This window comes from Toxorhynchites rutilus, chromosome 3, assembly GCF_029784135.1.
Source record: "Toxorhynchites rutilus septentrionalis strain SRP chromosome 3, ASM2978413v1, whole genome shotgun sequence".
Classification (NCBI taxonomy): domain Eukaryota; kingdom Metazoa; phylum Arthropoda; class Insecta; order Diptera; family Culicidae; genus Toxorhynchites; species Toxorhynchites rutilus.
The window spans coordinates 91,794,780-91,810,898 of record NC_073746.1 but is presented as its reverse complement, the minus strand read 5'-3'; the positions used below and the strand labels follow the sequence as shown (position 1 = coordinate 91,810,898).

Sequence of the window (16,119 nt, the reverse complement as noted above, 5' to 3'; positions counted from 1 at the left end):
CAACCTCATACCATAAAAAGTATCCAAATTACTAAATTAATTCAAGCATTGCAGTTGCAAATTATCTACTCTTTCAAGAAAATGTACTTTTAAAGAAGGTTTGGGCAACTGGACTTTTACAAAGGAGAAGAAAAACTCTTGAGTTTGGGTAGCTCCGGATTCATCAATAGATTGATGGATTAAAACTCTCGCCCAAATTTACGACAGACAAATCTTGAAATTTCGTCTGGGATGCGGAGGTCTGGTTTTAAATCTTACGAAGCATTGATATATCCTTGATCTTGCCGTCATTGATTTCGATAAAAAAAATAGCTGGAAAACGATTCGAGAAACTTTTGACTGTTGACCCTAGTGATCTTTTTAATATTTGACGGATTTTGGGCGTATCAGTGGAGCTCCTGCAGACTTAGCACTGAAACAATATTGATAGCAGAAACAGCAACAAGTTTGCTCACTATGATCCGGAAAATAAACGACTGGAGCATATTTGGAAATGATAGGTTGACGGAAATTTTTAACCAAAATGGTCTTCTGTCTCTCGTGTGGAAACTCCAACGTTGAGAGAGCTTTTCCATTAATACCGAATGTTTCAAGAAAACATTTGTGAGTAAACGTTTATGCTATGCGACAAGTTTACGTTGGTATGCTTCACTTTGGAAGGATAGCCTCAATAAAAATGTTGAGCTAGTTAATTCAGCGAGTTCAAAATTCTCATTCTCTTTATTTAAAAGACAAGGTAAGTTGAAAGAAACAAGAAAATTTTGGAAAACGCACAGAAGCCCGAAAGATTACAAGAAAAAGTGTTTCGTTAAAATCGTAATTGTTTCGTGAAATTCATCCAAATCAAAATGAAAATTTTGGAAAATGCACAGGAGGCCGAAAGATTGCAAGAAAAAGTGTTTCGTTAAAATCGTAACAGTTTCTTGAAATTGATCCGGATCAAAATGAAAATGACTCATTCTCTACTGGTGTTTAAGGCTCCTTCATAAGAACTTTGAACTGTATTAATAAATCTATTTTTTTATCTTTTACTACACTTCACTGTCGTCGTTTAACTTATTTGAAAATCACAAACTATTTTTTCATTGGAAGTTATCGACAGACGTTCTTAAATTTCTTAAATTAAGCTAACTAAATATCTTGGGAACTATAACTAAAGTACTAGTAGAGAATTTGATTACTAGTATACATCTGGAATTTTTCTGAAAAATTACTGGAAAATCAGAGAATGTCAGGGAATTTTTCTTTGAGTTTTGAGTCGACACCCTGATAATATAAATTTATTTTCAGATACAATTCTCGCTCAAGATTCTTCAATTACTTGCAAATAACATGTTCCTCCGTTACATGGAATACATGTTTGGTACAGAAAAAATATAATAAAATGAAGACATCTCAAATCGAACTATTCTTTTCTCGAGTTTTGCGCTCACTAACACATTTGGCGATATATTTTTGTTTATATAATCAGAAGATATAGCAGTGTGTCACCTAAAAATCCAAGATTTTAGATGAAGATTCACCAGAAATCGTTTAAAATGATATTGCAGAGAAATTTAAAAAAAATTTCTATCTTGGGTGTCAAAGAACTAATTGTAGAGCGGTTAGAGAGCTTAAATTGGGTTTGTAGCAATAGTCAAATTTATTACGAACCGTTCTGAATCATATTTCGGACAGCTTCATATTTCGGACACTCTTTAAAAATAACGAGATCTAGTGTCATCTCGAAAAATTTTTCTTTGTCAAATATAGATACTCTGGGACTTTTTTCGGAGTACGAAATGAAACATATGGTTTAAGTTCCAATATAAATAATTATCTCGATTTTTCGTTCGGAACTTGTTGTTAGTGTCACAGATGTAAAAATTTGAGTTTTTTTGAAAGCCGAAAAATCACCGGAAATCGGGGTTTGCAAACAAATTTTTGATGTCAAATGCCTTAAAATTGCATGACACATCGAGATTTGCAGTCTCAAAAATTATTTTTTGTTAAAAAACAACGTTCCAAAAAAAAAATATTTTATTTTATAAATTTTTTTTTCGAGATAACAGTAAATCTCCACGAGTAATACAATTTTAAGACATTTGGCATCAACAATTTTTTTGAAAACCCCGATTTTCGGTGATTTTTCGTTTTTCAAAAAAAATCAAATTTTTACGTCTGTGACACTAATAAATGAAACTCGAATGAGCTAATATTTTGCAAAGGGTATATTATCGTGCAAATCAACATTTCACAACAAGTTTCGAATACGTTTCGTTTCGTATTCCGAAAAAAAGAACTCCAGTGTCAATTTTTGACAAAAAAAATTTTTTTGAGGTGACACTAGATCTCGACGTTTTATGCAATTTTAAGACATTTGGCATCAAACTTTTTTTTTCGAAACCCCCGATTTCCTTTACTCTCTTCTTGGGTGATTTTTCGATTTTCAAAAAACTCAAACTTTGACCGCTTTGCGCCACTCTTCCTTAAGTCCGATTGATCTAATATTTGGGTTTTGAAATTAGAGATCACCATTTTCATTGGCACCCTAATATCTATCTTAGTTTTTGAACGCAAACTTTCATGATATGGCAGTTCACTTTTTAACTGTCAAAATTTGACAGCTTGGCTAAAAAAATCAGGGGTATGACTAATACGTCAAATCCCTCATATTGCCAGTGTACCCAATATTGCTGTGGTTCACTGACATTTTGGTTCTGTCAATTACTGTTGTTGACAACTCGGTCCGGTTATATAGTCGAATAGTGGCTAACTTTAAATTCCATGTTAAATGAGAACACCTCCATGTGAAACCGAAATATGAAAATCGCTCATGCAGTTAGAAATAAAGCAGCGCATTTTTCTTTATTTTTACTATCTCCGTGATATCAATCCTCGCAAATGATATGTTGGTAAACAAATGACGCCATATTGATATTGGTTTTGGGTAGCCTATATTCAATTGATGTCTAACCCCTGAAAAAAATCGAGTACTTAAATTTTTGATAATATTTCTCGATACACCATAGTAAGGCGTCGTGCACAAATTACGTAACGCTAAAAATCCGGATGATTTGGTTTGGAGCACTTTTTTACTTCCTTACCCAGCCAGGCTCTTTCGAGAAAAGATGGTGCAATATTATCAACAATTCTAGATGGAATGAGGAACCGGTCACGGACACCACTAACGAGACCAATGTCAACGAAAAACCTCCCCTTACTCGAGACAACAGCATCCTGGATGCGGACTACATCGCCAAATACCTCGGTCAACTGTCCCCTCTGCAGGAGTCCAAGCTTGTTCAGTTCCGCAAAAAGATCGAAGAATCCAGCAGTCGTAACGTACCGGACTTTCAAACCCTGCTGCGGTTTCTGCGTGCGCGAGACTTTAGCATTGACAAAGCTGCCAGCATGTTGCAAGAGTCGATGCAATGGCGCGAAGAGCATCGAATCGATGACATTCTCAGTGAGTACAAAACACCGATTGTGATAGAGAAATACTTCCCCGGCGGATGGCATCATCATGACAAAGATGGGCGACCTCTTTACATTCTCCGATTGGGCAACATGGATGTGAAAGGTCTTCTCAAATCCGTTGGAGAGGATGAACTGTTGAAGTTGGTGAGTTAGAATTTATGTGTGTCATCTAGCACACAATCACATTCGATTGCTTTTCAAAAAACATAACGAAGAGATTACATAATCTCGCATGAATTATGTCAATCGGCACATTACACGGATGCCCGCGAGTGCAGTGCCCAGGCCAATCACTCCACCGTACGATTATTTGTTTTTCAAAACGTTTCACGTTGCGATAATTGACACACAACAACAAACACTGTTATCGTCTGTTTTTTTTTATTTCCGCCCCGGCACACGCTTCGATTCCCGCCCGAAACGAGTTGTTTATTTCAAGTGGCGACACTCGAAACACAACAATACAAACATGAAAGTGAACGTGGATTGCGGGTTCGATTCATACTTGTTGTTATTTCCCCCCAGACACTGCATATTTGCGAGCAAGGGCTGAAGCTGATGAAGGAAGCGACGAAGCTTTTCGAAAAGCCCGTCTGGAATTGGTGTCTGCTAGTGGATTTGGATGGGCTATCTATGCGCCATTTGTGGCGACCGGGAGTAAAAGCTTTGCTGCGAATAATTGAAACCGTGGAGCAAAATTATCCGGAAACAATGGGTCGTTTGTTGATAGTGAGAGCTCCACGCGTATTCCCAGTGCTATGGACGATCGTTAGCACGTTTATTCGTAAGATTATCTCTCTTTGTTTCTACAAGTGTTCGAATATAAATACGATTTATTGTAGATGAAAACACCCGTTCGAAGTTTTTATTCTTCGGTGGCCCTGACTGCTTGCATACGGAGGACAGCTTGGAACACTACATACCGACAGAAAAAATACCTAGCTTTCTGGGAGGATCGTGTAACGTGAGTATGCCTGGTTAAATTCGGAATGAAATGTAAATTACGGATTGATTTCTAAATTTTTGTATCTTAATCAAAACTGATTTCAATTGAACAATTCTCTTCACTCGCCACATGCCGGTGATTTCATAACTGAAGCCGGGATTCTACTGAGGCAACATGTAGGCTACAGCATTTGCGTACGCTAAACACAACGAATCGATGCGACCGACGCTGTTCATTGTGGCCTCAGTGGAGTCTCACCTTAATACTGATCTATACCAACTTACCCTTCATCCGTTCTACTATGTACATCGCCGTTTCACACACTGCGCGTGTTGTTTTCCGTACAGCCGAGCATTCCCACGGTAATGGAACCGGTACCACCCAAGCTCTACACACGCTGCTTTCTGAGCGCGTGTAATTGTGTAAGGAAGTAAATTTTTCGTCATCCTCCCCACATTCGCAAGCAAATGAAATCACTTTTCCGACCGGTAAGAATAAAGTTGGGTGATTGGCCACCAGTGAATGTTTGAGAGTGGCGTAACAAATAACAACGGTAGTAATAATGCAAACGAAATGAGGACACAATCGGTGCAAAAGCACCCAGTCTGCTCAGAAACGATGCCAAATTTGATGGTTTTCATTTCCTCGATTTTTTTTGAGAATAACTGCGCATAACAAGTCAACGCGACAAGTTTTGTTTTTTTGTGAAATTTCGGCCTCAAATCTTTATCCATTGTTTCTAACGTATACGGACATTCATGTTGTTGTTTCAATAAAAATTACGTTACTAAAATATTATTGTTAAATATCCCAGGATGAACCATTCTCTTAGTTGAACAAGTTGTAAGCTTCTGTAAGAGGTCGAAACAAGTGGTAGAAAGAAATGACAATCTGAGTTATAATGTGACAAAAATTTTCAAAATTTCGCATTTACTTTCCATCAGCCAACTATCGTCCAAAATTGTTCCATGCATTCTTCCAGGGTAGTCAATAACTAGGTGACGGTCATTGCCATCAGCGGCGCCTCTGGCAGAGTTGCCAACCTACGGCGAATATCCTAGCAAAAACACTGTCACTCATCATTTTAAGATAACCGAAGGGTTTAATTTGGATGTTGTGTGAAAACAAAGGTTCCCGGAATAAATCGCCCCAGAAAACAACTGAAACAGAAACAATAACCCACAAAAAGTTTAGTAGGCTGGAAATATTGTGGCGCGGGAAACCCATGGGTATAAGACGATCTGTGATAACGTGCGCGAGTATACCAGTTATAATTTTACGCGCTAAATGTCCAAACCAAAACAGGGGACTGGGGGGAATGTGGTCACCCTAAGGAATATGCCCATTTCCTGTGTCCACTAAAATTCCCGTTCTTCGAAGAATATTGTAGCTCAACTTATTGTAGTTCAAGATAGTAAGCGGGTTTTATTATGAAAAATGAAAATAGTACATTTTTCATTATTAGAAAAAGATTGAAAAATCGAACATTTTTTTTAGTGTGGAGATAAAGTGGTCACCTGTGGGGGGCATCGCACATATCATGCTAGAAGAGATAGATTTATGCGTGTTTTCTTGACCAAATTCGTTCAAATCATTATTGAAATAGTAGGTACATGTATGAAACGAGCTGGGCTTATTCACCTAGAATCGTAATTGAAATTTTCTCATACGTACAAAAACGTAGTGGGAAACACATAACGTTTTTCAAAATAACAGAACATTGTCAGTAGTAATCCTCCACTGACCACTTTGCCCCCCAAACAACGAATTGCGAAATATGCGAAATAATCACTGAAATTGAACAAAATATCTGTCATATGTGAACAGTCGTCCAATCTGTTGATTTGTCGCCAAAATCAGGTCAAATAAACTAAATTTCACAAGAAATTCCTTAAATTCGAAACGCACAAAACTACGTCCGAATGGCTAGCGAGAGAGCGTTTTTTGTTTTTATTTATATTTTGACATGCGACAGCTGCACTGTACTGCAGGGTGACTCAAAAGTCATGAAATTCTTCAAACATAAGATGACTATCAATACGGTGTCAATAGTCAATAGTTATACTACCAAACAAGCAGGTGACTATTTTACTTCACGTGACCACATTACCCCTACCTATAATTGTGGAAATTTCTTCAGATCGCGGTGAAATATTCTGCAATGAATGATATATTTGGAAACAAATATTCTGGGGCGATTTATTCCGGTCACGAAAAACAATCAATCCATCTATCTGGAATTTTATAGTAAAAGTTAATTCCAAAGGGTCGGCTAGAAAATCAATCAACGAACAGCGATTGGACTCATATGAACGTGCGCTTTTTTTCTTATAATGTTTAGAATCAAACCAAAAGTTTTATGGTAGTTTTATACATATATTTACTTCAAAATTATTTATATATTTACATATATTTACTTCAAATCAAAAGAAAAGTTAATCGATGGAGCCTTGAGTGTAAAATTGAACGCATTTTCGCTTGATGCCCTCCATCAAAGTCTTTACAGTGTCAACCGGTACCAGTTTCTCAGTTTTTTTTTCCATTTTCTTAACATGTCCTTCTTGTCTTTGACTGTCTTCTTGCTCTTCCGAAGTTCCCGCTTCATATTGCCCAGTACTGCTCCACCGGGCGCAGCTCCGGACAGTTTGGCGGGCTCATGTCCTTTGGAACAAAATGGACAGAATTGGCCTCATACCACTCCAGGACACTTTTAGAATAGTGGCATGATGCCAAATCTGGCCAAAATAGCGGAGCTTCGTCGTGCTGCTGCAAGAACGGCAAAAGGCGCTTCTCGAGGCACTCAGATTTGTAGATCTCGCCATTTACTGTGCCCTTTGTCACGAAAAGCTCACTCCTCAGTCCGCAAGAGCAGATGGCCTGCCAAACGAGATATTTGGAGGCGAACTTCGACATTTTCTCCTTCTTAAATTTGTCGTCCACATCGAACTTGCTCTTGCCGGTGAAAAACTGTAACCCCGGAATTTGCTTAAAATCGGCTTTTATATACGTTCCGTCGTCCATCACACAGCAGCCATATTTTGTCAGAATCTTCTCGTAGAGCTTCCGTGCCCGAGTTTTAGCCGTCGATTGTTGCCATTCATCGCGGTTTGGGAAGTTTTGTACCTTGTATGTATGTAGTCCAGCTCTCTTCTTTGCATTCTGGACGTAGATCTGCGACATGCCGATCTTTTTAGCCAAATCACGGCTTGAGACGTTGGGATTTGCTTTAATCATCCGCTTTACCTTTCCCTCCGTCTTTTTGTTCTCCGGTCCCGGTTTTCTTCCAGCTCTTTTGCCATGGTCCAAGGTCAACCGCTCCTGGAACCGCTTCAACACTCTGGTGACGGTTGAATGGTGAATGTTCAACATTTTTCCCAACTGCCGGTGCGACAGGTCAGGAAATTCCAGGTGTTTGGAAAGAATTTGTTCTCTCGACTCGCGTTGGTTCACCTTCATTTTCGTTGAATCGAAAAACACGACTTCGAGTTTGACAGCATGTAGACAATACACATCAATGAGAAAGTGTGCAAAATTTGGTTGATTTTTACCCAATGGTAAAAAAGTTATGCCCTGTTGAATGTGTCGCAATAATTTCGGGTTCGCCCTTTAGAGAACATCTCCACACCCCAACAGTCCGAAAAAGTTACTGCTACACTCGCGTCGAGGTCACAGATCGAAAGTAATAGAAAAGAGACAAACGTCCTCTTCGTAACAAAACCTACCAAACGCTAAACGAAGACAAACGACGAATGAGGAAACTAGAGAGAATCGGAAAGTCGTAGTGTCGATGTTTTCTGAGAAATCAACGAATTTTTGATTTCTCGGATTTCTCGGTCTGTGAGACCGGTGCGCGAGTATAGGAGGATTGACAATGGCGGATTGAACGACATTTCACTATAGGGGCAAAGCCGGTCAATTGTAATGTTACAAACAATGGCCGCAATTAAACCTGATCACGAAGAACGGAAGACAACGAAGATAACGACAATGATGAGTGAGTATTCTGGGATGAGCGAAGTTTCTAGCGACGAACCGAAACAATCCCTATAAGTGCACAGCAGTAGTTAGAGTTATCACACAGTACCAGGGTCCAACATTTTCGAATGCGAAATATGAACATCGACTCTCCTCTCAGTCCAGCCCCGTCCTAAGCGGTCATGTTTTTGGTGCCAACATCTCGAGTATAAAACAGTTGAGATGTATGCGGTTTTGAACTTGTTTTGTATCCTACTGACAGCTCTGTCAGTTCAAGTGCAGACCAGGGGTATGTCTAATATGTCAAATCCCTCATATTGCCAGTGTACCTAATATTGCTGTGGTTCACTAACATTTTGGTTCTGTCAATTACTGTTGTTGACAACTCGGTCCGGTTATATAGTCGAATAGTGGCTAACTTTAAATTCCATGTTAAATGAGAACACCTCCATGTGAAACCGAAATATGAAAATCGCTCATGCAGTTAGAAATAAAGCAGCGCATTTTTCTTTATTTTTACTATCTCCGTGATATCAATCCTCGCAAATGATATGTTGGTAAACAAATGACGCCATATTGATTTTGATTTTGGGTAGCCTATATTCAATTGATGTCTAACCCCTGGTGCAGACACTTTCAAAGTTTCTGCACCAGGGGTTGTTGGCAACATCCGAGCACATAGGGAGAGATAGGCGGTAACAGGACCCTGTCTCAGTCACTACGCTTAGACTAAGACTACTCCGGCATCAACATGACTTGAATTGAATTTGAATTTGAATTGTATACAAGATACATGAGAGAGAGAAATGAATTCAGTCTGCGGGAGTCACTTTAATTCGCCATGAAACCCATTGGACGGTGAAGAATAGAATTAGATGGAGCTTCGTTAGAACAGTTAGCGAGGAGAGAGCCCGGATGACTGTTGCTTCATGTTGACGGAGAACTGCTGGAAGAAGCAAAAATTCATTTCCAATTGAATGCGAAGACCAATGGCTTCATAGTCCCCTGACTATCCTCACTAGAATAAGACTTTGCCAATCAACCCGGACGGACGGAAGCCCGGACAGATACACGGGCCAAAGGTTGTGCAGTCCACTGATGATTCAACAAGAGCCAAAGGTTGTACCGCTCATGACAACTCTAAACGAGCTGATGATTGCGCCGGTTAGTGACCATTCTATCCTGGATTCCTCGAGTCGAGAAGACGCACCACGCTAGATATGGGGTACATACTAGGGGGGCGTTGCTGATTAATGGTCAGCTGCATCCAAATAGGAAGTATCCCGTGTCGGGCACACGTACAGAGCATTGGAGACAGCAACATCCCAATTACGAGAACACTTGTAATACTAACCTCGAGCCGACCGCGAGTAATCGGTTACATATTACTAACATAGATAATAAGAAAAACTGTTAAAATATTGAACTCCGGCCCCGTCAGGCTAACGCCATAGGAGCCTTGATAAAAATATATATTTTGGAAAAAGAAAAAAAACCCGGACGGCAATGAAAACGATGGAAAGATATCCTGCATCCTGCGTCACACCGCTGAACTTCGGCATTTCGCTGTAATAAACAAAAAGGGTGAACAATAATATTGGGGAAACATCCAAGAGAACCCCGGTCTGGAGGGTCGATAAACCATTTTTTTAACATTTTATTATTATTTGATTTCGTTGGAAAGTTACAAGTATGAGGTCACCTCAAGAGATATATTATTGATGTACGAATTTTTAAACGCGTTTTTATCGAAACCATGGTGGTGGTACGAATATCTCAGGATCTACTCGACCGATTTGGCTGAGATTTTTTATCGGATTGAAAAAATGAATTATCTAAAGCGTTACATAGCCGTTTTTTGATATATCATTGTTTCGTTTTTTTATTAGCTTCTAAACACCGATTTTGAACGAAAAATATTTGGCAATTTTGGCAATTTTTCGAATTTTCAAAAACCCCTATGTAACACTTTGGGTATTGTCTTAAAGTTTCAAAATATCGATTGGAATTCGTTCTGCGACCCCTTTTTTAAAATCCGAAAATAATCACGAAAATTCATCATTTTTCGACCTTCCAGTAAGGGCCCCCCCCCCCTTAAATGATTCGTAATGGCAATGGTACAGTGTCGTCTAATGGCGACTTTCAATTAGAGGCCATAATTTGGGTCCCAAACTCGATAGTGTAATCTCTATCGGATTAGGAGACACAAAGCCAGTTTTAAAACGTTAAAATTTGAATGAAAATTTTTGAATCATGTTATTTAATTACTTGAAACACGTATTCCTGACTCTTATTTAACCATTTGTTTATACATTTCCGACATTTCTACTGAAACTTTTCATTATAATATAAAGTTGACTTAAAAAACAATTCTCGTGTGAAATTTTTAAAAATTTGATACGGGGAAGTAAATATTCATTAATAATTTAAACTATAAAAAAGTGTTAATTTCACTTGAAAAACAATTATTATCTTTGACGTCCCCTAAACTCGTAAACGAAGTTCAATGCTGTCAACGCGAATTGGATTTACGAGTGATCGCTCTCCTGCTAGTAAGCCTACTTTACAATGTCGTATACCACCCTAAATTATATGTCGTCTCGGACGCAACCAACTTTCACAAACTCAGCTCGCATTAGTCGGATTCAAACAGCTAAAGTCTGGTTCAGATCTTCTGTGAACGTGAACGTGAACAGATGCTGAAATAGTACGATCATTTGGTCGGAGTTAAGTCAGAGGGGACCAAGTCGCAAAATTGAAAATTCCAAGTTATTGATTACATTTGGTTAAGCATTATGTAAGATACATACCACATTTTAAATGATTTATCAGATTTGGAAAATCACGCATACAGCAAGATCGAAGTTGTTATGATTGATCAACGAAAACCTTTCATAGTATGTAGTCAGAGCGGACCATGAAATGGCTCTATATCATATGCAGACAGAGTGGATCATGTATCATTTGTATATTGAATTTAAAAAAAATTCAAGCACTGAATTCAAACCAACAAAACTTTTTCTTGAAGCTAATAGGTACTTTGTTGAAATGTGCTTGAACCCGTTATTGTTAAATGTGCACATTCTGAGTTTTTTCAAAAATAAACTTGGTCCACTCTGACTGAACGAATCAGTGAAAAGTGTTGGTCTTCAGTGTGAATGATCGCAAAATGTACTATTTCAGAGTGCGATTTAGACTGTAGTGATGACAATGAATTCGAATTTGACGATTCTATTGACAAATATTGTCTAAGATGATTGAAGGGAAATTTATGCTTCAACATGTTTGCCGTGCCATCATATTCATGCCTGTAATAGATGGCAGAGACTATTTTGCTGAACGCAACCAAATGTTTATGCAGTTCCACCCACACACCCCTTCTGGCTCTAATATTGATAACAGAATGGCACACTTTGGCTCACAACTGTTAATTGATTGAGAAATATTCCTAAATTATTCAGTCACAGTGAACCAAGTCTCAAAAGATGCTTCATTTGGTTCAGTCAGAGTGGACCATGTATAGGCAGCCAAAAAACTGCCTTTTCAGGCATTATACTTGATGTTTTTACAATTATCATACGTCAAAGTATTGCCAGAGAGTAGCTAGCAGTTCTGAGAACAATATTGAACGAAAAATTAAAAAGCTTTGAAAATTATAGATCACTGAACTCCAAGTTCGTTTTTCTCGAAATCATTTCTCGAAATATACAGTTGCTCACGAAGCAACCCGAAACAACGAAGTTTTTCGACCCGTGCAGAGATCTGATTGAATGAAATTGCATCCATATAGAAATTTTCACTGAAAACTCGAGAGTTGCCCAACATATCCTTTTACAGTTCACGGCGAAATAATTTCCCATATGCCCTGGGACATTCGAACGTGAAAATACTCGGATGATGCCAACATCAAAGTAATATCTGAATTAGAACGTCATGATCGCTTTCGGTGCGGAATCAATTATATCTCGCTGGCGTCGAAAATATGTTTAAGTTAATTAATGAGCAAATAAAATATATTTTTGACAACAGTTAGGTTGGAATATGGGCAAAGCTAGGTTATGCCATAATACTTTCGAAAAAAAGGTTTGAATGGAGGGGATCAACAATTCCCGCAAATGATAATTATTTGGTTCGAAAACGAACACTTTCACACCACCAAAAGTATATGACGCTTATAGAAAATCACTTATATGCCAATTCCATTTGTTTATCTTACGTCTAAGCTTGGTTCAGGATGCTTTCGATATATCCAAATCGACCAGCACATACTGCTGGAATCATCTATTGCTGTGCCCCTCATAGATGAAATTTATATTGAAATTACAGTTTGTAACAGCAAAGTACAGGGAAACTTCGATATAATGTACCCTCGATTTAACGTACATTTTACCTCGATATAACGTACACATTATCAAAGTCCAAAGGAATAATTTTTCGAGTATTGTTTTTCTGAAAGAACAACAATTATATGTATTTTGATACTAAAGCTTGTTTTGTGATTCCGGATTCTAAATGAAACAAATTTTAATCAACAGTACGAAGGGAAACATCTTGAGAAAGGTTGACTTCGTCTTCTAATTGATTTTATTAATTTACCTTACTCAAACAGCAACACAATAAAGTAATATAAGCTACGTTTCTGAGTTCTTTATTATGCTTCGATATAACGTACAATTCGATACAACGTACAATTTTGTAAGTAAAATGTACGTTATATCGAAGTTACCCTGTAGTTCGAAAATTCCAACATATTACTGATCGTGGGCCAACCATATCACCCTTCTTTATTACTTACGGACTAGCTGCCAGCAAAATATTTTTTTGCAACCGCCTGTAATTCTAGAACTCATATCTCTTAGCCGCAATTTTTCTTAGAACCAAACGCATCCCGTCAAAATACAATTCGAAATATTCCGCCGCTTTTTCATCCATATTGCGCTAAAGTTGAACAATCATCACCGCAACACACATTTTGTCTCAGAAGCGTTCATCATATGCATTTGAATCAAATTTTCATGATCTTCAAATCATCCATATCATTACCGTGTAATGTCTACTACATTAGCGAAATCTTCACAAAATTTGTCCAATCGTCGCTTGGTTTTTGTTGTTTGTTATTGAATTCAGTATTTTTTTCGTAGATGAGCATTAATTAGGCCTTATAATGAAATCTACTTTTTCAAAATTCTAGAGCCTCATCCACGAGGGTGGTCTGATCCCGAAGCATCTGTACAAGTCGGAATCGATAGAAGGTAGCAACGGTGTGCCGCATAACCACGACCATCATGGGCTGTACAAATCGGTAGATCTGAAACCGGGGCAAGTTTTTGAGCTCATGGTTAAAAACACCGACCCGAAATCGGTACTCACGTGGGACTTTGATGTGCTCAAAAATGATCTTTTGTTTGCTCTGTATCGAACCGATAAGGAAACAGAACTGAATTATAATGGTGAGTTCTCTGTTAAGATGATGTAAGTTCACTCTGTTAGCATGTAAACGACATTTCGACATTTCAGATTCTTTCTCATCAATATTCGATTCAGCGGACTTTATGGAAGATGTAAACTACAGCAAACTAGAGGACAAGGTTAAATGTAAGCCTAAGGAGGGCGTGCAGGTATGAGTTAGTTATATTCTGAAGACCATCTTTTGATTGTTATTGTTATTTGTTCAAGGGTTCCCACGAAATGGCCACAGCTGGCACCTATGTGTTGCAGTGGATGTGTCCTCCTTCCTGTGAAGGTCCTGCGCAGCTGATGTACTTCTACGAGATTCTAAGCTCGGCCAATTACAAAGGCTCAATGACAAGTCTGCAGTCACGGTTCTCCTCCAACAGTTTGCAATCTCGATGAGATGCGACTTATGAGGACAATCCGAACAAAATCTATTCAGTGAAGGATAACTGAAGAAAAAAGAACAAATCGGAAACAACTTCTACAAATCGTAAACCTCTCTTGAAACAACAGAAAAAACAGGCAACGATCATTGAAAAGCAAATCATTGGGAACTGCAATTTGAAGGTTGTAACATCGTAACATTAAGTGAACTATCGAATCAAAAACCTTTTAACAGTAAACCAAGCCAATCAAGAGAACGTTGTGTCACACCAGCATCAAAATGACAGGATTCGAATCAATTATCTTAGGGAAATAGTAAATTGCAGCGAAGGGATTTATTAGCAAATTTATATATGTCCATGTGACTTAGACATAAGACAATATCTGACAACAAATCGCAAAACTTGTATTAACTATGGAACTGTGAATCTTCAACATTAAGATGTAGATCGCAAAAGTAAATAGCTTGTAGTTCTGAAAGTAGACGCTAGATTTTGAATTTTATACGTGAGAAGATAGCAAAAAGGTTTTCATAATGCATCGTTGTCGCACGAAGAATGAAGCTCGACTAGAAACATTTTTTGTGGCTACTGCTCAAATAGCACAGATTAAAATATATGCATGATCTAGAAATGGCCTTTTAGCCACTCAATATACGAGGAAAACAGGCAGAAGTCGATGTGAGAATATGATTTATAGGTATAATGTTCCCAAACATCAATGCTGTACATAACAATAGGTGTACGTTCATAAGAATAGTGCAATAGTTGAAAAAAGTATAAAACTATTCCCCACATCTGTTCAACATCACCGCCAAGTAGCACTTATGAGGCTAGCAATAGTTTGTCATTTACTTTATATAATTGTTCTTCGTTAATATTGACAAAACTTTTCTGTCCCTTTTCCGCGCATAACTAGTTTCGCCCTATAATCACAATGGATCACGGGTAGGCGGACAAAGAATATACCGAAGGAAGGTTATTTTCTGTGATAAAGTTTTTAATTTGTTCAAAGGCAGAGTTTTTGAGTCGACATTATCGAGAGGGAAGATTTATACGCGCCTCCTTTTTCCGGCCCACGTGTTTATTGTAGTTGAAGTTTAAATATGTGCGGTCTGTTTTAAAATATTGCATTACCCGTAACGAGGATGAGTCCCATATATAACGACAAAGATTCCAACCATCAGATATACGTATATATCCTTACAACAAGCGAACCTCTGAAACACAGAAGAAATTATATATTTTTTAACGCAGAAATACCAAATACAAACATAATCAACAGTCCCAAAACAGGATAAATATCTCATTGGAAAGATCTATAAAACATATTTTTTTTAATTTTAAACTGATACCTAGCTCTGTGTGAACATAAAATTTATTTTACACCACGAGAATAGCAGTGGACCGCTGTGCGGAAACATGTTTCCACGCAGGAAACGAGAGCAACTATATGTTACAAGAATTGAGTATAATTATGTGTTAACGAACAACACAAGAAACGATCTAAAGTATGAGCGTAGACGACGAAAACAGAAATATTAAGGATGAATAATAGAGATACATCAAAATCAATCTAATCTTGAACGGTCAAAAGGATAGGTGTGGTATTTGATGGGGAATTGAACATTCAATAAATTATTCAAAAAGTTAGCTCTATTGGAAAGATAATGTAAAGAGAAATCCTTTAATATCGTTGTGTGGAGATACTTTGGAACATTAGTTTGCATTCTAACAAAATTAGCTGAATTCATTTTCAGTTTTGGAAAACTGCCTCACACCTGGTTTCACAAATTTTGACCGAAAAACAATGAATGAATTGCATCTCGGTTCGGTTCTTGTTTTCGTCCCTTACTGAATCGCATTTCCATCTGCGACTCGCTTCATAAACACAACGAAAAC

General features: G+C 38.0%; 1 protein-coding gene across 2 annotated transcripts in view; it reads left to right on the top strand.

The window, feature by feature from the left end:
- The window catches only part of LOC129776040 (protein real-time), a 45,995-nt gene extending 30,125 nt beyond the window's left edge, over nt 1-15,870 (top strand). The window contains exons 3-9 of one of the 2 annotated variants that reach the window (XM_055781410.1): nt 3,138-3,603; nt 3,985-4,243; nt 4,302-4,423; nt 4,753-4,827; nt 13,572-13,830; nt 13,898-13,998; nt 14,057-15,870. In XM_055781410.1, the coding sequence (XP_055637385.1) occupies nt 3,138-3,603; nt 3,985-4,243; nt 4,302-4,423; nt 4,753-4,827; nt 13,572-13,830; nt 13,898-13,998; nt 14,057-14,233 (1,459 nt within the window). In that variant the 3' untranslated portion in view covers nt 14,234-15,870. The remainder of the gene's footprint in view (nt 1-3,137; nt 3,604-3,984; nt 4,244-4,301; nt 4,424-4,752; nt 4,828-13,571; nt 13,831-13,897; nt 13,999-14,056) is intronic. The other variant, XM_055781411.1, reaches the window with a different exon arrangement.
- Nucleotides 15,871-16,119: the final 249 nt, after the last annotated feature.